Source organism: Monodon monoceros, unplaced genomic scaffold (assembly GCF_005190385.1).
Source record: "Monodon monoceros isolate NGI ecotype Baffin Bay Population unplaced genomic scaffold, NGI_Narwhal_1 Super_Scaffold_19, whole genome shotgun sequence".
NCBI lineage: Eukaryota > Metazoa > Chordata > Mammalia > Artiodactyla > Monodontidae > Monodon > Monodon monoceros.
The window spans coordinates 10,861,668-10,883,664 of NW_021703775.1; the positions used below are offsets into that span (position 1 = coordinate 10,861,668).

The window sequence follows — 21,997 nt, forward strand, 5'->3', positions numbered from 1 at the left end:
ACAAACAACCCAATCCCAAAATGGGCAGAAGGCCTAAACAGACATTTCTCCAAAGAAGATATACAGATTGCCAACAAACACATGAAAGAATGCTCAACATCATTAATCATTAAAGAAATGCAAATCAAAACTACAATGAGATATCATCTCACACTGGTCAGAATGGCCATCATCAAAAAATCTACAAACAATAAATGCTGGAGAGGGTGTGGAGAAAAGGGAACCCTCTTGCACTGTTGGTGGCAATGTAAATTGATACAGCCATTATGGAGAACAGTATGGAGGTTCCTTAAAAACTAAAAATAGAACTACCATACAACCCAGCAATCCCACTACTGGGCATATACCCTGAGAAAACCATAATTCAACAAGAGTCACGTACCACAATGTTCATTGCAGCTCTGTTTACAATAGCCAGGACATGGAAGCAACCTAAGTGTCCATCAACAGATGAATATATAAAGAAGATATGGCACATATATACAATGGAATATTACCCAGCCATAAAAAGAAACGAAATTGAGTTATTTGTAGTGAGGTGGATGGACCTAGAGTCTGTCATACAGAGTGAAGTAAGTCAGAAAGAGAAAAACAAATACCGTATGCTAACACATATATATGGAATCTAAAAAAAGAAAATCGTCATGAAGAACATAGGGGCAAGATGAGAATAAAGACACAGACCTACCAGAGAATGGACTTGAGGATATGGGGAGGGGGAAGGGTAAGCTGGGACAAAGTGAAAGAGTGGCATGGACATATGTACACTACCAAACGTAAAATAGATTAGCTAGCGGGAAGCAGCTGCATAACACAGGGAGATTAGCTCGGTGCTTTGTGACCACCCAGAGGGGTGGGATAGGGAGGGTGGGAGGGAGGGAGACGCAAGAGGGAAGAGATATGGGGATATATGTATAACTGATTCACTTTGTTATAAAGCAGAAACTAACACACCATTGTAAGTCAATTATACTCCAATGAAGATGTTAAAAAAAATTACGCAAACATTACATTGATAACAACAGAATATCTCAAGAGGAAAACCAATTATCTGTACTTACATTCCTTGTCCATGCTAAGCGGTCTGTGTTATAACCCATCATGTTCATGAGACAAGTCACAAATAAGTTCCACTCTGAGTGATAACTGGGTCCTCCTGGAGCACTGTGGACACTGTACCACTTGACAAGCATCTGAACAGCTACTTCTTTTGGCAGGATAAATTTAATTGCTTGCAAACAAGTTTGTACTATTAAAAGCAAAGATTAATTTTAGTATGCTTCCTATGCATGCATTTCTTTTCCCCTTTTACTAAGAACATTTTTTAATTACTACTATACAAAGGACAAGTACTATGAAAAAAGAACTGCCATTAAAGAGCCAATGGGATGCAAATCTGACCTAGCCAATCAACTGACACTGAATTTAACAGGGCTTGCGAGAGGTCTCAGGGCAGCTTTGTGATCATTAATTTTGGATCAGAAATAGAGTAACCAAAGAGCTGAGATTACCTAAGACAGAAGTGATTAACATCCATGGCCCTGACAGTTATTAATAGCTCCCCATTTCACTCTCAAAAATGTCCTAGTTTGGACAATAAATTAAAGGCCATTCTAACAAAAACATACAATTTCTACATTAATAAATTCATATAAAATATTGCTTCAATACTTAAGTAAATATGTAATAATCAATATATACCTCCTCAAATAGCAATGCTTACTTAGCATTAAAATATGTTCTGAATGATTGAACATTCTGGTTAACCAAAGCTTTATAACTTTTCATTACTTCTGACAGCATCGTTTCTAAAATGTTTTACATGCTCTCTGATCAATCAATACCATGTAAACTATAACTTTCTTAATGACTCAATATCATTAGTATGGCTATCACTTAGCAGTGCTACACTGTCATACAGCGACCCCCTCAGGGTGGTAAGGGCTACTGCTATAAAGAGGCCTGGGTCTGCTTTTAGTAGGAAATGGCCCCAAACTGCAATGCTTTCGTATCCTCCCATAATCTCTTTAGAGGATTCTTTTCTTCCCTGCCCACTGGCACTGTCACCGGGGCCCATCCTCAGCAGCATATGCTTTTTCTCATCAATTTGCTACATGTGTGCATACAGAGCAAAGGTTGGAATCAAATGAAACCAATGTTAGAAAACCTAATAATCAAGTTTGTCATGACTGAATCCAAATTAAGTGTAAACCAGATACTGCATGAGGGGCTGAGGAAAGCTTTACAAGTAAAGTACAAAAACTTACGTGCATGAACTATGTGACTTCTATTTGCTCGTGACAAAGATTTTTTTTTTTTAATTAACCTGTTATTTGTTTTTATGTACTTTGGTTAGGCTTATACTTCTTGAGATCACTGGCTAAATACCTTTCAGAAAAGCAAGGCATCTCCATACGAACTCAGAATATCATTTACTACACCAATGAAAGATACTTCCTAAAACGCAAGTCATTCTAGCCCACTTAGCAAATTGCAGAATTCACACAATCTGCCAACGCTCTGCTCTGGCAGTTAGACTTTGAAACTAATAGATGTCCTGAATTTTCTTATATCATACAAGCATTCTTTTCTTAATTTACATTTGTTGGCAAATCTTTTCAATTCCAGTTTTCTTTACTATTCTATGTTCAGAAATATTTTTCACCTAGTACTTTCCAAATTGCATTTCAGTAATAATTCAAGCAGACTCCAATTTTATCAAAATACTCCTGAGTGTATTTTTACTATAATGGTAAGTTTTATTCAGTTAAAGGCAATTATGTTAATTTTCAATGTATCTAACAATTGAGAGATATATTTTTGGATTAAAAACCATCAATATGCCAAAAACTATTTTAGTTGCTTGGGCTTCCTTGTTTTTGAGATTTTCTTGCAAGAGGCGTGTCCATACACTGTAATCTCACTGCATGGCTTCTTTTTCATAAGAAATCTCACAGAAGCAGAACTAGCACACACTTCACGGGTTCCCCCAGCCTTAGAGCACACATGGAGTGGGCAGCGCAAAGTGCCCCCAGCTCTTTTTTATAGCTTCTCAGCACAGTAAAAAATTCCATCTCATGGCTTCAAAACAGCAAAAATTTTTTAAACCCCAATTATTCATGTAAATCAGCAATTACTCCAAACCTTTTAAATCAAACTAAGAACACACGAAAGTGAGGTTTGATTCTTAATCATACCTAATTCAGAGGTGGCAATTTCAGGAATAGTGATCCTAACCATGGAGCCATTACTCAGTTCCTAGGGAAAAGAATGGAAACAAATAAGAGCAAGTAAATAGAATCTGTGCATTCTAAGTCTCTGAATGTCTTAAAAATAGCTGATGCTTCACAAGACTGTTTGTCAAACAAAAATGCAATAAAATAAATGAAAAACAAGCAATATTTTTCAAACAGAATTGAATACTTCGAAGTTTTAGAAACAATAAATGTACTTATTTGTAAAGCATTTACAAAAATTCTTGTCTTTAACAAAGTGTCTAATTTTCATATAGACACTTGAGTCACCATCACCAAAAATAAGAGGCTCACTTTTAATAGACAAAAACCATGCCCATATAAGATTCAACTGATTGAACAGCTTTGTTTTCAATAAATTTTTTAAGAATACATGAACTTCAGAAAAGTTGGCCAGAACTACTGTAAAGTAAAATAGGGTAAAAAAATGACGCATTACAAGAGATTTTAAAAATCACAAGAAACATTTGTTTCCATTTCACAAAATTCTGCGTTCTGACAAACTTTAAATAACAGCCACAATTCTTGGAAAGTTGCCTAACCTTTTAAAAATAAATATGCACACTTACTAGCGTTACCCTGTTATGGACAGGGTCTCTTATAGAATGAATGTAAGTTCCAAGCTGTTGGAAAGTACAATCCTCATTATAGAGAGAATCATGAAGCTTTGAAGAATCCCTTAGTTCTGGAACTGGGGACAACAGAACAGCCTGTAAAAAGTCATAAATACAACACATGTGAAGCATGTTTTGAGAAATTAAGGTTAATGAAACTATGTATCTTTTTTGCATATGGTCTAGCAATTGTACATAATGGTTTAAAACCATTCTGCTCTAATCATGACTAAGTACCTTGTAGCAGACCAAGGTCCTCACCAAAGCAACTAGAAAAAGTCGATAAAAATAGCACATCTGATGGACAGCACTACAAAGCTGTGGAGACTACCTGGACGTGAGGGACCAAGATCAGGAGAGAAAGAAAGGAATCGGAAGGAGGTGGCCCCAGAGTCTTACAGCACTTGGGATCTAATTGGTCTATCTGCAATCCCGAGATAAACCTATCTAAAACACAAATCCTAACATTCTTAACTCCATGCTCAAAAACATATAATGCCCTGGAGACTGCATTCGGAATAAAAACCTTTTCATCCTTTCTTTTTCAAGAGCATGTTAGGAAGACAGTGTAAATCCTAGCTCTACCATTTATTAGCTGTATGTTGTTAGACCAGTAACCTCCTTGTACCTCTCTATGTGCCCATTTGTAAAACAAGGATTAATATTTTCCTAATAAAGCTGTTTTAAGGGATTAAATGAGTTAATACATATATAACACTCAGAAGAGTGCCTAGTACACAGATAACACTAGAAAACAGGTTATTATTATCCCACCCCCTGCCCTGCCTCACCCAAGAGACTACGTGTACTTTTACAAGTGTTCATTCATTCCACAGACTTCTTGAGTCTTCGCTTGTATGCTGGGAGATGGAGATACAACTATGTGTTAAAATGTTCTGCACTGTCCTGCCTCCACGCCCACACCCATGCAATTCCGCATACCCCAAAGTCCCCTTCCATCTACAGACATCCTACTTACCCTCCAGGTCCAAACCAGGGTAGACACGTCTCTAGAAGAGGAGCCTTGGATTCCACCACATCACCCCATCAGAATGTATCTTCCTATCAGTGAATCTCCTATGGTACTTTCTGCTCCTCTTAAGTCTTAATAGTCTACCTATCTTAAATTATAATCTCTTAAAACAGACAGTACATCTGTTCCACCCAAGTATGATCCCAAGATGAAAAAGAATGCATCACTTTCCTCACTGCAGCACCTTCAAAAAGTACCTTATACATCAGAAGGGAAGTCAATGTATGTTTACTGAATCATTTGTGTTTGAAAATATACACATTCTACAAGCATTAGCCAAACTTCCAATTCTGTCATCATTAAAACAGAAAAAAGTTAACCATGGGAAGAACTAATATTTGACCAAACTTCTTTAAAACACTATTAATTTTTGACAACACCCACTCCCTGTCTTACCTCATCCAGGGATCCAAGCAGCTTACTCAAAGGGTTAGGAGTACTAACGCTGTCAAGTGGGGTGCTGGGCCGAGGCATCGTGTTGGACATTGTCAGGGAGGGAGCTAGCAGCCCAGGAATAAAAACCTTTCCCACCTTTAAGCAGTAAAAAAATGTGGAAAAAAATTAGCTTTAATTTTTTGTTGTTGTTGTTGTTGTTGTTTTGGCCACGCCACACGGCTTATAGGATCTTAGTTCCCCGACCAGGGATTGAACTCTGCAGTGGAGGCTCAGAGTCCTAACTACTAGACCACCAGGGAATTTCCTACTGTATCATGTTCTTAAATGAAACGTTAGGCATGTAAGCATATATTTCTTTAAATATTTCAAAGTCTATGATCACCAAACACAACTAAAAAACAAAGAGAATTAAAATTTTAATAATGTATCAAATTCTACCAACCAACTATGAGTATCTTGGCATAAATTCTTAATCCGATTCCTTCTTTTCATAACTAAGGACTTCTCTGGGGGCAGGAAACGGGGGGAATGTTAATATAGTCAAGACACTATACAAAATTCAAGTATACCACGCATTTTTCTACCCCATTGGTGGTAAAGGCAGCAGAGACACTAAGCTTTCAGAGACTATAAGCATCAGTCTTGTTAAGTATTTTCCTGGCAGAGAGAAAGACACCAATTATTTCTTGGGAGCCAAAAAATTTAGGCTGAAGCGATACTCAAGAAATTAAATCCAACCTAATTCAAACCGTGCTCTCTAGCTCACAATCTGTCTTCTGTCATAAACTTTCAAATACTTCTTCCTCAAAAAAAATTTACATAAACTCTTCACTGACCTTAAAAGAATGAGCCAGCAACCCATGCTACCCACTTCTTCCTTTTAGCTACCCACAGGGTTCTCAGGAAAAACACAACAGAAATTCACAACCACACAGGCTGAAAACTCTTGATAAGACTAAAAGGAGAACTCAGAACTAAAGTGGAATTTTGACAATATACACATTTATGTCAATATACTACCCGAAAGCTAATAGAATTACAGAAGTTGCCCAAATAAAATCCTTAGGATTAAAAAACAAAAATGACAGGAGAACTAGTATATATAAAGTTTTTAAAAAGCCATCAGAGACCACCCCCCCTCCAGTTCATAAAAATATGCAATAAGCACATTCCCTGCTATTCCTCCCACGAATTACCACCACAACAAAATCTGCACGAAATGTATGATGCAACTAGCAGAAGACTCTAAAAGGTGAGGAAAGAAGACTGACTGGCTAGGGGCCTGAGAACCAGGAATGAACTATGAATTCCCTAGCTTTTGTTTTTGTTTCTCCAACTCCCTACGTAACCAGGCCTTGGGCTCTCAAGAGGCCTACAACTCAGAAATGTCCACAAGCACACACCAAAAGAGAGCCCATGAAAACCTTGATCTTTTGGCCAAAACTTGGTCAGGAAGAGAGACTAAGCAGGGCAGAAACACTTTCGCCCCACCTGCCCCACTTCAGGCAAACACACGGAAGAAGCCACAGCCCTCAGTGCCCGCCCCATCAGGAGCTGTGCGTGGAGACTACAGGCGGGGTCCTGTCATCCCACCTGCAAGGACCAGGTGGCGCCCTGCCCCAGCACAGAGGCGAGGCCTATCTTACAGCCCAGCCATGCAGTAACAAGGTGGCATCGCCTCCCCTCATCAGGCACTGCAGCTGCAGGCACTGCGGACAAAGCCCTGCTCTCGTTGCCACGAGGCAGCCCCTCTCCACCGCCCCGCCGTGTGCAGCAACTGTCAAGGGGGAAAAGCCTGGCTTTCATCCTCCCTCTATAATAAAAAGCAGCCTACCTCTCCCCTCCCTTTTCCAGAGACTGTGGGTGGAACACTCTATTCCATCCCTACCCTGCAATAACAAAGCAGCAACCCCTCGCTATCCCAACTAGGGAGTGAGGGGAGGAATGGAGAGGGAGGAAATAGAGAAAAGGACTTTCTAAATACGTGTATGAAATCCTGGTGTGTTTTTTAGGATTAAAAAACAAAAATGACAGAAGAACTAGTATATATAAAGTTTTTGTGAAACTGACCAACAATGACACAGTAAAAGATCTGAGAACTAAACACTGATCTAGAACACCATTCGGTTCTCAAACTGGCCTCTAGGTAACGTGGAAATTGAGGCAGACCACAGTCTCATTATGGGAGCAGACAGGAAAAAAGACCCAATCAGTAAAGGAATAGCTAGAAAACTTTTAGGCAATGACCAACCTACTCCAGACAAACACGACAGGAAAATACTGCACCCCACCCCTCGGCCCTGTGAGCAAAGGCCAGGTGGGAGCCTGGACTTCCATTATCACCTGGCTGTAATGAGGCACCCATCTGGGAAAAACGAAAACAAAAAGCTAACGGTACTTTGGGTTAGCAAGAATGTAAAGAAACTTCCGAGAGCTCTCATACACTGTTGGAGGCAAGGAGCACAACCTTGCAACCTTGATGCAACCTACACTTTGGAAAACAATGTGGCACCATGCGGCTAAGTTGAATATGCATATATTCTAAAGGCTAGGAGATACATATTTTTTAAAAACTTTTTAAGCATTGTTTATTAGAGGAAACAGCAAAACAACCCTAGTGGCTGGTAAAGTTCTGGTATAATCATACAACGGAAAACTAGGTAACAGTGCATGAGTCAACAACAGTTACACGTCAACACAAATAAATCTAAAAATAATATAATGTTGAGCAAAATAAGTCAGAGAAGAGTATGTGGTATGTTTTCTTTATATGAAAATCCAAAAACAAGGAAAACTAAACAAGTTACTCGTCAGTGATACATACATAACTGCAAAAACTAGTAATAAAAACAAGAGACTGATTTATTCCAAGTAAGGATTTCTGGGGGATGAGGATACAACGAGGAAAGAAAATCCAAGACTGTAAATATATGGCAACATCCTATTTCTTAACCTGGGTAGTGGTTATATGAACGTTCGCTTCATTATCCTTCAAACTGTATTTAAATTTCATAACTTAAATTTGTAAAATTTACATTATTCTGTATGTAAAGTTCACAACTGTTTAAAAAGACACAGACAACATATATATTATACATTTAATACGATGAAACTTTACTAAAACTTTGAGACTTAAGAAAGCTACCCATACATCAATTTCAAAACTATATTCTTTATAAAACTTCAATTAACATTTTTCTTTTTTAAAAAATTATCTATATTCATTAAAGTTTCCCCAACTGCCCTGTTTTCATACTGCCAACCCATCTAATGACAGTGAGTCCTAGACCTCCAAATAAGGCCCAACCTAAATTTAAGACTTCATTGTCAACTCTTACAAGAATCTTCTGCCAAATTCTATAGACAGGAGGTAACAAATTTTAAATATCAAACTAAAGTAACATTAAATAATAATTATTAAGGAAGTAGTCCTACTAAAAGCATGAAATGCTATTTATTACTTACCCGAACCACTCCTGTGTACAGCACCAGGTTTCCACTGCCTTCCAGGACCAGCATAGTGTCTATCTTCTAAAAAAAAAAAATAAAAAGAGGCAAAAATTTTGTTTTCCAATCCGTACAAATTATAAAGCACAACGACTTTCAATTTCTCAAGAAATGTGCCTGCATTTACCTCCACTGGAGCTGCATCCTTTGCCTGTATGTTGGTGACGGAGCCAAAGATGAGCTGGGTTTTATCATTACTCTCTTGAAACTTTACACATCTAAATATTCAAATGAAAAGAGAAATACACTATTGATATATGCAACAACCTCTACTGATCTCAAGGGTATTATACTAACTGTAAAAAGCCAATTTCAAAAAGTTACTTACTGTATGATTCCAGTTATAAAACATTTTCAAATGACAAAATTATAGAGATGGAGAACAGATTAGTGGTTGCCAGGGATTGGGGACTGTGGTAGATGGGTGTGGTATATGTGACTCTAAAGTGGGTAGCATGAGGAAGATCTGTGAGGTGATAAAGAAGTTCTGAATCTTGACTGGGGTGTTTGCACAAATCTACACGTGATAAAATTTCATGGAATCATATACACACACAAATGAGTACACGTAAAACTGAAGAAGTTTGAATGAGGCCCGTTGATTGTACTGATGTCAATTTCCTTGTTTTAACAATGCACTATAGATACGTAAGATGTTACCTCTGGGGGAAAAAGTGCAGGCTACACAGGACCTCTACTACTTTACAACATCCTGTGATCTATAATAATTTCAAAATTAAAGGTCAATAAATTAGTAAATATATAAATACACATTTTACCTAAGAAGATAAATGAATGGCTAATAAGCACATGAGAAGATGCTCAACATCATAAGTCATTAGGGAAATGCAAATTAAAACCACTTCAGGGGCTTCCCTGGTGGGACAGTGGTTAAGAACCCACCTGCCAGTGCAGGGGACAAGGGTTCGAGCCCTGGTCCAGGAAGATCCCACATGCCCCGAAGCAACTAAGCCCGTGCGCCACAACAGCTGAGTCTGCACTCTAGAGCCCGCGTGCCACAACTACTGAAGCCCAACTGCCTAGAGCCTGTGCCCTGCAACAAGAGAAGCCACCACAATGAGAAGCCCGTGCACCACAAGAAGAGTAGCCCCCCCACTTGCCGCAACTAGAGAAAGCCCACACGCAGCAACGAACACCCAATGCAGCCAAAAATTAAATAAATAAATAAAAATTTTAAACCACACTTCAGGGCTTCCCTGGTGGCGCAGTGGTTGAGAATCTGCCTGCTAATGCAGGAGACACGGGTTCGAGCCCTGGTCTGGGAGGATCCCACATGCCGCGGAGCAACTGGGCCCGTGAGTCACAACTGCTGAGCCTGCGCGTCTGGAGCCTGTGCTCCGCAACAAGACAGGCCGCGACGGTGAGAGGCCCATGCACCGCGATGAAGAGTGGCCCCCGTTTGCCACAACTAGAGAAAGCCCTTGCACAGAAACAAAGACCCAACACAGCCAAAAGTAAATAAATAATTAATTAGATTTTTTTTTAAAAAGTAACTGTACCATTTAAATAAATAAATAAATAAATAAAAATTAAAAAACACTTCACACCCACCAGAAAGGCTATAATCAAAGAAAATGACAATATCAAATCTTGTCAAAAGGAACCAAGATGGCGGAGTAGAAGGACGTGGTCTCACTCCCTCTTGAGAGAACACCAGAATCACAAATAGCTGCTGGACAGTCATCGACAGGAAGACACGGGAACTCACCAAAAAAGATACCCCACGTCCAAAGACAAAGGAGAAGCCACAGTGAGACGGCAGGAGGGGCGCAATCAGTAAAAATCAAAGCCCATAACTGCTGGGTGGGTGACTCACAAACTGGAGAACACTTATACCACAGAAGTCCACTCACTGGAGTGAAGGTTCTGAGCCCCACATCAGGCTTCCCAACCTGGGGGTCTGGCAACGGGAGGAGGAATTCCTAGAGAATCAAACTTTGAAGCCTAGTGGGATTTGACTGCAGGACTTCGACAGGACTGAGAGAAACAGAGACTCCACTCTTGGAGGGCACACACAGAGTAGTGTGTGCATCGGGGCCCAGGGGAAGGAGCAGTGACCCCAGGGGAGACTGAACCGGACCTGCCTGCTAGTGTTGGAGGGTCTCCTGCAGATGCAGGGGGTGGCTGGGGCTCACCATGGGGACAAGGACACTGGCGGCAGAAGTTCTGGGAAGTACTCCTTGGCGTAAGCCCTTCCAGAGTCTGCCATTAGGCCCACCAAAGATCCCAGATAGGCTCCAGTGCTGGGTTGCCTCAGGCCAAACAACCAACAGGGAGAGAACTCAGCCCCACCCATCAGCAGTCAAGTGAACTAAAGTTTTACTGAGCTCTGCCCACCAGAGCAACAGTCGGCTCCACCCACCACCAGTCGCTCCCATCAGGAAACTTGCACAAGCCTCTTAGATAGCCTCATCCACCAGAGGGCAGACAGCAGAAGCAAGAAGAACTACAGTCCTGCAGCCTGTGGAACAAAAACCACATTCAAAGAAAGACAGACAAGATGAAAAGGCAGAGGGCTATGTACCAGATGAAGGAACAAGATAAAACGCCAGAAAAACAACTAAATGAACTGGAGATAGGCAATCTTCCAGAAAAAGAATTCAGAATAATGATAGTGAAAATGATCCAGGACCTCGGACAAAGAATGGAGGCAAAGATCGAGAAGATGCAAGAAATGTTTAACAAAGACCTAGAAGAATTAAAGAACAAACAAACAGAGATGAACAATACAATAACTGAAATGGAAAATACACTAGAAGGAATCAATAGCAGAATAACTGAGACAGAAGAACGGATAAGTGACCTGGAAGACGGAATGGTGGAATTCACTGCTGCAGAACAGACTAAAGAAAAAAGAATGAAAAGAAATGAAGACAGGGCTTCCCTGGTGGCACAGTGGTTGAGAGTCCGCCTGCCAATGCAGGGGACACGGGTTCGTGCCCCGGTCCAGGAAGATCCCACGTGCCGCGGAGCGGCTGGGCCCATGAGCCATGGCTGCTGAGCCTGCGTTTCCGGAGCCTGTGCTCCGCAACGGGAGAGGTCACGACAGTGAGAGGCCCGCGTACTGCCAAAAAAAAAAAAAAAACAGAAATGAAGACAGCCTAAGAGACCTCTGGGACAACATTAAACGCAACAACATTCGCATTATAGGGGTCCCAGAAGGAGAAGAGACAGAGAAAGGACAAGAGAAAATATTTGAAGAGATTATAGTCAAAAACTTCCCTAACATGGGGAAGGACGTAGCCACCCAAGTCCAGGAAGGGCAGTGAGTCCCATACAGGATAAACCCAAGGAGAAACACACCGACACACACAGTAATCAAATTGGCAAAAATTAAAGATAGAGAAAAATTACTGAAAGCGGCAAGGGAAAAACGACAAATAACATACAAGGGAACTCCCATAAGGTTAACAGCTGATTTCTCAGCACAAACTCTACAAGCCAGAAGGCAGTGGCAGGACATATTTAAAGTGAAGAAAGGGAAGAACCTACAACCAAGACTACTCTACCTGGCAAGGATCTCATTCAGATTCGATGGAGAAATCAAAAGCTTTACAGACAAGCAAAAGCTAAGAGAATTCAGCACCACCAAACCAGCTCTACAACAAATGCTAAAGGAACTTCTCTAAGGGGGAAACACAGGAGAAGAAAAGGACCTACAAAAACAAACCCAAAACAATTAAGAAAATGGTCATAGGAACATATATATCGATAATTACCTTAAACATGAATGGATTAAATGCTCCAACCAAAAGACACAGGCTTGCTGAATGGATACAAAAACAAGACCCATATATATGCTGTATACAAGAGACCCACTTCAGACCTAGGGACACATACAGACGGAAAGTGAGGGGATGGAAAAAGATATTCCATGCAAATGGAAATCAAAAGAAAGCTGGAGTAGCAATACTCATATCAGATAAAAACAGACTATAAAATAAAGAATGTTACAAGAGACAAGGAAGGACACTACATAATGATCAAGGGATCAATCCAAGAAGAAGATATAACAATTATAAATATATATGCACTTAACACAGGAGCACCTCAATACATAAGGCATCTGCTAACAGCTATAAAAGAGGAAACCGAAAGTAACACAATAATAGTGGGGGACTTTAACACCTCACTTACACCAATGGACAAATCATCCAAAATGAAAATAAATAAGTAAACAGAAGCTTTAAATGACACAATAGACCAGACAGATTTAATTGGTATTTATAGGACATTCCATCCCAAAACAGCAGATTACACTTTCTTCTCAAGTGCGCACGGAACATTCTCCAGGATACATCACATCTTGGGTCACAAATCAAGCCTCAGTAAATTTAAGAAAATTGAAACCATATCAAGCATCTTTTCTGACCACAACGCTATGAGATTAGAAATCAATTACAGGGGAAAAAACGTAAAAAACACAAACACATGGAGGATAAACAATACGTTACTAAATAACCAAGAGATCACTGAAGAAATCAAAGAGGAAATAAAAAAATAACTAGAGACAAATGACAATGAAAACACGACGATCCAAAACCTATGGGATGCAGCAAAAGCAGTTCTAAGAAGGAAGTTTATAGCTATACAAACCTCAAGAAACAAGAGAAATCTCAAATAAGCAAACTCACCTTACACCTAAAGGAACTAGAGAAAGAAGAACAAACAAAACCCAAAGTTAGCAGAAGAAAAGAAATCATAAAGATCAGAGCAGAAATAAATGCAATAGAAACAAAGAAAATAGCAAAGATCAATAAAACTAAAAGCTGGTTCTTTGAGAAGATAAACAAAATTGATAAACCATTAGCCAGACTCATCAAGAAAAAGAGGGGGAAGACTCAAATCAATAAAATTAGAAATGAAAAAGGAGAAGTTACAACAGACACCGCAAAAACACAAAGCATCCTAAGAGACTACTACAAGCAACTCTATGCCAATAAAATGGACAACCTGGAAGAAATGAACAATTCTTAGAAAGATATAAGCTTCCAAGACTGAAACAGGAAGAAACTGAACATATGAACAGACCAATCACAAGTAATGAAATTAAAACTGTGATTAAAAATCTTCAAACAAACAAAAGCCCAGGACCAGATGGCTTCACAGGTGGTTCTATCAAACACTTACAGAAGAGCTAACATGATCCTTCTCAAACTCTTCTTAAAAATTGCAGAGGAAGGAACACTCCCAAACTCATTCTATGAGGCCAGCATCACACTGATACCAAAACCAGACAAAGATACTACAAAAAAAGAAAATTACAGACCAATATCACTGATGAATATAGATGCAAAAATCCTCAACAAAATACTAGCAAACAGAATCCAACAACACATTAAAAGGATCATACACCATGATCAAGTGGGATTTATCCCAGGGATGCAAGGATTCTTCAACATACGCAAATCAATGTGATACACCATATTAACAAATTGAAGCATAAAAACCATATGACCATCTCAATAGATGCAGAAAAAGCTTTTGACAAAATTCAACACCCATTTATGATAAAAACTCTCCAGAAAGTGGGCATAGAGGGGACCTACCTCAACATAATAAAGGCCATATATGACAAACCCACAGCAAACATCATTCTCAATGCTGAAAAACTGAAAACATTTCCTCTAAGATCAGGAACAAGACAATGTTGCCCACTCTCACCACTATTATTCAACATAGTTTTGGAAGTTTTAGCAACAGCAATCAGAGAGGAAAAAGAAATAAAAGGAATCCAAATCAGAAAAGAAGTAAAACTGTCACTGTTTGCAGATGACATGATACTATACATAGAGAATCCTAAAGATGCTACCAGAAAACTGCTAGAGTTTATCAATGAATTTGGTAAAGTAGCAGGATACAAAATTAATGCACAGAAATCTCTTGCATTCCTATACACTGATGATGAAAAATCTGAAACAGAAAGTAAGGAAACACTCCCATTTACCACTGCAACAAAACCAATAAAATACCTAGGAATAAACCTACCTAGGGAGACAAAAGACCTGTATGCAGAAAACTATAAGACACTGATGAAAGAAATTAAAGATGATACCAACAGATGGAGAAATATACCATGTTCTTGGATTGGAAGGATCAATATTGTGAAAATGACTATACTACCCAAAGCAATCTACAGGTTCAATGCAATCCCTATCAAATTACCAATAGCATTTTTTTATAGAACTAGAACAAAAAAATCTTAGAATTTGTATGGAGACACAAAAGACCCTGAATAGCCAAAGCAGTCTTGAGGGAAAAAAACAGAGCGGGAGAAATCAGACTCCCTGACTTCAGACTACACTACAAAGCTACAGTAATCAAGACAATATGGTACTGGCACAGAAACAGAAACACAGATCAATGGAACAAGATAGAAAGCCCAGAGATAAACCCACAAACCTATATGGTCAACTAATCTATGACGAACGAGGCAAGGATATACAATGGAGAAAAGACAGTCTCTTCAATAAGTGTTGCTGGGAAAACTGGACAGCTACATGTAAAAGAATGAAATTAGAACACTCCCTAACACCATACACAAAAATAAACTCAAAATGGATTCGAGACCTAAATGTAAGACCGGACACTATAAAACACTTAGAGGAAAACATAGGAAGAACACTCTTTGACATAAATCACAGCAAGATCTTTTTTGATCCACCTCCTAGAGAAATAGAAGTAAAAACAAAAATAAACAAATGGGACCTAATGAAACTTCAAAGCTTTTGCACAGCAAAGGAAACCATAAACAAGACCAAAAGACAACCCTCAGAATGGGAGAAAATATTTGCAAACGAATCAACAGACAAAGGATTAATCTTCAAAATATATAAACAGCTCTTGCAGCTCAATATTAAAGAAACAAACAACCCAATCCAAAAATGGGCAGAAGACCTAAATAGACATTTCTCCAAAGAAGACATACAGATGGCCAAGAGGCACATGAAAAGCTGCTCAACATCACTAATTATTAGAGAAATGCAAATCAAAACTACAATGAGGTATCACCTCACACCAGTTAGAACAGGCATCATCAGAAAATCTACAAACAACAAATGCTGGAGAGGGTGTGGAGAAAGGGGAACCGTCTTGCACTGTTGGTAGGAATGTAAATTGATACAGCCACTATGGAGAACAGTATGGAGGTTCCTTAAAAAACTAAAAATAGAATTACCATATGATCCAGCAATCCCACTACTGGGCATATACCCAGAGAAAACCATAATTCAAAAAGACACATGCACCCCAATGTTCACTGCAGCACTATTTACAATAGCCAGGTCATGGAAGCGACCTAAATGCCCATCGACAGACGAATGAATAAAGAAGTTGTGGTACATATATACAATGGAATATTACTCAGCCATAAAAAGTAACGAAATTGGGTCATTTGTTGAGACCTGGAGGGATCTAGAGACTGTCATACAGAGTGAAGTAAGTCAGAAAGAGAAAAACAAGTATCGTATATTAACGCATGTATGTGGAACCTAGAAAAATGGTACAGATGTACCAGTTTGCAGGGCAGAAGTTGAGACACAGATGTAGAGAACAAATGTATGCACACCAAGAGGGAAAGCCGCAGGGGGGTGGGGATGGTCGTGTGATGAATTGGGTGATTGGGATTGACATGTATACACTGATGTGCAAAAAATTGATGACTAATAATAACCTGCTGTATAAAAAAGTAAATAATATTCAAAAATTTTAAAAAGAAATCTTGTCAAGGATGAAGAAATTGGAACACTCAAACATTACTGGTGGGAATGTAAAATGGTACAGCTTATTTGGAAGACAAATATAGCAATTTCTTTAAAAGTTTACAATGAATTTATCATTTGATCCACTCCTAGTTATCCACCTATCTATCTACATGAAATCATGTATGTCCACACAAAGGCTCTGGCTCCAATGTTCATAGTGCCATGATTCACAATGGTCAAAAAAGTGTAAACAAACCAAATGCCCATCAACTAATGACTAGATAAACAAAATGTGGTATATTTATACAATACTACACAGCAAGAAGAATAAAATATTTATACATGTTACAACATGGTAGGCCCTAAGAAACATGCTAAGTGGAAGAAGGTGGACACACAAAAAATTATATATGGTATGATTCTATTTACATAAAATATCCAGAAAAGGCAAATCTGCAGAGGCAGAAAGCCTATGTACTGGTTGCCTGAGGTTGGGAATGGGAACAGAGACTGAATGCAAGTCAAGCACAAGAGATCTTTTTAAAGCGATAGAAATTTTTAAAGCTGGATTGTGGTGATGCTGCATAACTGTAAATTTACTAAAAATCATCGAACTGTGCACTTAAAACATGCTAATTTTATGGTATGTAAATTATTTCAATAAAGCTACTTAAGCCAAAAAAAAATAAAAAGAGAGAGAGAGAAAAAGAAAAAGAAAAAACAGCCCTAAGTTTATTTATACCAAATGAATGAGATACATAAACGCACTTACCGTAACTGGAGCTGGGACTCTACTAAAAAGCACAAGAACTTCTGCCCACATAGGTCAGATGTAATAAAGACTTTTGAGGCCTGTGAATTTTTCTCCCTGTAATAGATATATTAATAAAGAAACTGTTGGCACTCACTTAAAACTCTACCATAGTAATTATTAAAAGTCTTTGAAAATATTCTACAGGAAATACTACTTGGGCCAAGCAATATAACCTTGAAGACACAAAAGCACTTCTAAGAATTGAACTTCATGATCTCTAAGATTCCTTTCAGCTCTTTGACTCTGAGTCCACTACACAGCTTTTTTGGGGAAAAATTACAATAAATGTAATCATTACCAACAGACTTTTTAATTCCACATTATGCAAGTTGCCTACTGCTAAAGTAATGCAAACTTGAAGAGATCTTAGACCTCTTACAGGGTCTAAGGGGTCAGACATTTTATAACATGACCTCTCCAATCTATCCTCTCTCTCAGATTAGGCTCCACTTCATCCCTTTTTTTAACCCATACTCAAAAATTCTCTAGTCTCAAAAATTTCTTTGTAACTCTGTACAATAAGGATCTGCAATATATCCAACTTAGCAATAAGGTATTTAAAGACAAATGATTTTTAAATACAGGGAATTTTTATTCTATATATAAGGAATTTTTATTTTATAAGCAATTTTTATTTTATATATATAAAAATAGAACATACTTCAACACTGTACTCACATCTTTCCTTTCCTCCAACTGCCTATCCCTGACCTGCCAGCCTAAGAACATGCGCTTGTCTTTCTACTGGGATGCGGATAGCTTAAGGCGGTAGAGCCAGCTGTATTTTCAGTGCTTTCCCTGCTCTGGGTATATAGTCTTTTCGTAGCCTACTCTCTCATATCAAAATGAGTCTTTAAATACAGAGATGGACTAAGTATTAGATTATATAAAGGACTTACTGTTAATTTGGCTGGCTGTAAAAATGGTAGCATGGTTAGGTAAGAAAATGTCCTTACTTTTTAGAGAAACACACTTAGGTATTTAAGGGCAAAAATGAAGACTAATTTTCTCTAACATATTTCAGGAAAAACAAAACTCTCCCTTGACCCTGAGATTCCCTCAGCTAGTTCTGTATCCTCATTCCCATTCAAAGGCAAACTCCTGTATATCTATGTTCACCTCCTCGGTCCCCATTTACTTTTTCCACCCCATTCCACTCCACCCTAGACCCCCACCCCCAGGTGCTCTGGCCAAGGTCACCAGTGACCTTGCCATCCAGGTACTGCCTCTCTGAGCTCACCTAAGAGTGCCACACTTCACCAGCACCTGGCAACATTGGCACCTTCCTCTCAAAAGCCACTTTTCTCATGTTCCATGACATGTCCTGCTGCTTCCCCCACCTAACCTCTCTTGCTCTGTCTCTCTGCAGCAGCTTTATCTCTTTTCACCCCTCCCAAATCTTAAGTTTCCAAGACTTTAGTCACTAGCCCTCTTCTGATTCTATACAGCCTGGTTTTAACTATTCAGAGGTCACAGACTCTGAGAATCGAATGAATGTTAAACCCTCTCCTAAAGAAAAGGCCTATACACCACATATACCCGTGATTACTATCTTTGATTCCAGAGGGTTACCAGAACCCCTGCAACCGCAAGCTCATCCACAGGCCCTCCTGGAACCCAACCTCTACACACTCCATAAATTCCAATCCACCTGTCTTGCCTCAATCACCACTGATAAGTGACTGCTCTGACCCCTGAGTTTATGACCCACATATAAAGCACCTTCTTACAGCTCTCATCAAACAGAACAGCCCAAAAGGCCATCTCTCTCCACCTCCTCTTTCGCAGCCCTTTCCCCTCCTCCTGCACAAACAAATGGAGAGTATTTTTAATTCCCTGAACAAACCACACATTCACACTTCTGCACTTTTCTTCTGATCCCCTCTAACTACTGTGTACTGCCCCGCTTACCCACCCAGGAAATACCGAGTCATCTTTCCAAAGCCCTACCAGCAGATGAGCAGTGCCACCACCCTCCAGCTGTCTCCTTCTGAGGACAGGGACAGCAACTTATTTGCTGATAAACCACAGCCACTAGTACACACACTGGCATTGACTGAATGACTGATTAAAGAGAACATAAAAGGAGGAAGGTCACATGGAACAGAGGTCTGAGTTGTGTCTCCCAGAAAAACAGCTGATACTCAACTAACATAAAGACAAAACTTAAGAAAAATGTTATAAATTCCCAAGTTTCCTAATCTACAGAAATTAGTTGTCTCTCCCTAAAACATCAAACACCTCAAATCTGAGAGATTACTAAGGAAGAAATAGCAAATGACAAAAGAATATTTTTATGATCACCTTAATATCACTAACATCCTCTACTGAAACTGAAGTAGCCTTTAATATATATCTCTATGTATTTTAGAAATATTAATAACTGCTTATACTCAAAGGAAGCTTTACACAAAATGCCAAGTATTTTCTAAAACTTTTAGTATCATTTTTCTTTGAATATAAAAATATATACTCCAAACCTTGTATTAGTAATCGTTTCTGTCCATAAATGGTCCATACAAAGTTCAGGAACAATTGGCTCTGTTTCTGGTGCAAGAAAGGAGCCGTTAGAATTACTACTTGGAGAATGAGAAATACTGTGTCTCTTTGGAGATTGATTATGGCTTGAAAGGTTGAACCTTTGCACCCCTGAAAAAGAGTGCACTCCTAAGGCTGGAGAATGAGCACGACTGCAAAATAAAGAGAAAAGAGTGCACCACAATTAATAACACAGGCTGATATAACACACTTTCTAATAAAGCTTTCCAAATTCTATGTATGGAGAGTATTCATAACATAAACCCAGTCAGAAATACAATTTTTTTAAAAAGGAGTAGCTACTTAAACGGTTTGTCAACATGCTTTATTATAGTCTAAGGATTTAGAATTCCTGTTAGAATTCTTTTTCTTTAACTGAAAATCAGTTCATTTTCTGCCTCAGAAAATCAATTATTTATACCAATATTATTCAAAAAAGTTTAAACTATGTTCCTATACATTCAAACATATACACACCAACAAAACTATGTCCCTATTGTACCAGACAGATATTAACAAAAACAAAAGAAAAGCTAATGCAAATTAAGACAAAAGAAAACAGTACCAAAAAATTTCTGTAATTAATATTCACCAAACTGCTGCGACTTAGTGGTAAAAATGAGGCACTCTTACAACAAGCACTGGCAGTCTCTAAATATGACTCAGTGAAAAAGTAACACAGTAGGCCTGGAAGTCTTAGTAAGAATAGCACAACTGGAATAACGCTGTTTTCTCTAAAAGATACTCAGGATCTGTCAACAGAAATTTTAAATCCTTCAAATCACAAGAGAAAGTTTTAAAAGAAGGTATCTTTTTCTTGGGATGTCTTGTTTAAAGCAAGGAAATGCTTCCACACTTAATTCCCACCTGAGAGCTGCCATGTTGGAAATGGAAGGTGAGCGGGAGTGTAGGCTGGGCGAGGAGGCTGAGCGACTCTGGCTGTGGATGGAGGAGTAGTTCTGGAAGGGGGAAGCCACGGGGGAGTCTCCCCTGGAGAGGCTTCTGAGGTGTGCTGTGAGCGAGCTGCTGGTGGCCACATTCTGTGGGGTGCCCCCCTGTTCAGAGAACTTTAAAACAACATTCTCCTCCTTAAGTCAAAATGAAAAGGGGGAGGGGGCAGAAAATAATTAAGATTAAAAGGGCAATTTCCTTGTGAGAATGCAGGGTAGTTGCCAGTTATTAAAGATATAATATCTTTTTACCTAAGGCACTCAACCTATTTCACAAGTGATTCTTCTAAAAACCTGCAAAGTTTTTAGTATTAATTATCCTTTTCTGTTAAGAAGTGATCTGCCTTCACCCTTACCTCTGTTTTGACTCTCCGGAGAGCCCACACAGAATGCAAACCTTGAACGGTGTCATAGGTCATTACAACGGAGGGATCAGTGTTGAGAAAAACAATTTTCATTGCATGATCTACAACATATTGTACCCGTGATGAACCAAAAAGACCTTAAAGACAGAACAGAAATGATCAGGTATAGAACAATGGACTTTTACAAGACTGTTGTTTATGAAGTGACTTCTTGCAATTCCTAAAGATAAAGAGAAATCAAGGCAATTAAGGCACAAAAATCTATTAATATATTACATAATTAACCCTCAATTTTTAATACATTTACTTTGGGCATCAATTCCTTTCAAATATATTAAAGATGAGAATCTTACGAGTTTTGATTTCACACACATGCAACTAAATGTTTAAGATTTGTGCTGACTAAACCATTAAATTCATCAGCCACAGGTAAAAGGTCCATGACTCCTTTAATAACTGACTTAATCTTAAATTACACTCAACCATTCGACCAAGTTTGACTTCCTTGCTGGTTCTTTTCTTCTCTAAGAAACCTGTTCTCCACCATAGCTATTCAAACAGTGCTGAACAGCGCACTACTGGATACACACGCAAAATAAGTTTCTCCTAGCGAGTCCAGCTTTTACATCTACAATACCATAAACTGATTTCTACATCCTTATTTGACTGTCTCCTAAATGTTGCCCTCTCAGTTAAAATACCGAAAAATTTAAAAAGAATTATTTTATAAAAGGAGTACTTTATAAAGAAAGAAATAAAAATCATTCATAATTCCACTCAAAATAACCTCTACTGATATATT

General features: G+C 38.8%; 1 protein-coding gene across 7 annotated transcripts in view; it reads right to left on the bottom strand.

The window, feature by feature from the left end:
• The window catches only part of ANAPC1 (anaphase promoting complex subunit 1), a 102,953-nt gene that overhangs the window by 71,317 nt on the left and 9,639 nt on the right, over positions 1 to 21,997 (bottom strand). For 6 of the 7 annotated variants that reach the window (XM_029231949.1, XM_029231951.1, XM_029231952.1 and 3 more), the window contains 10 exons: positions 21,187 to 21,332; positions 20,748 to 20,968; positions 19,823 to 20,032; positions 17,301 to 17,396; positions 8,932 to 9,022; positions 8,763 to 8,828; positions 5,298 to 5,432; positions 3,824 to 3,964; positions 3,198 to 3,258; positions 1,062 to 1,249 (listed from right to left, as the gene is read on the bottom strand). In XM_029231949.1, coding sequence (XP_029087782.1) covers positions 1,062 to 1,249; positions 3,198 to 3,258; positions 3,824 to 3,964; positions 5,298 to 5,432; positions 8,763 to 8,828; positions 8,932 to 9,022; positions 17,301 to 17,396; positions 19,823 to 20,032; positions 20,748 to 20,968; positions 21,187 to 21,332 — 1,355 coding nt within the window. The remainder of the gene's footprint in view (positions 1 to 1,061; positions 1,250 to 3,197; positions 3,259 to 3,823; positions 3,965 to 5,297; positions 5,433 to 8,762; positions 8,829 to 8,931; positions 9,023 to 17,300; positions 17,397 to 19,822; positions 20,033 to 20,747; positions 20,969 to 21,186; positions 21,333 to 21,997) is intronic. The other variant, XM_029231954.1, reaches the window with a different exon arrangement.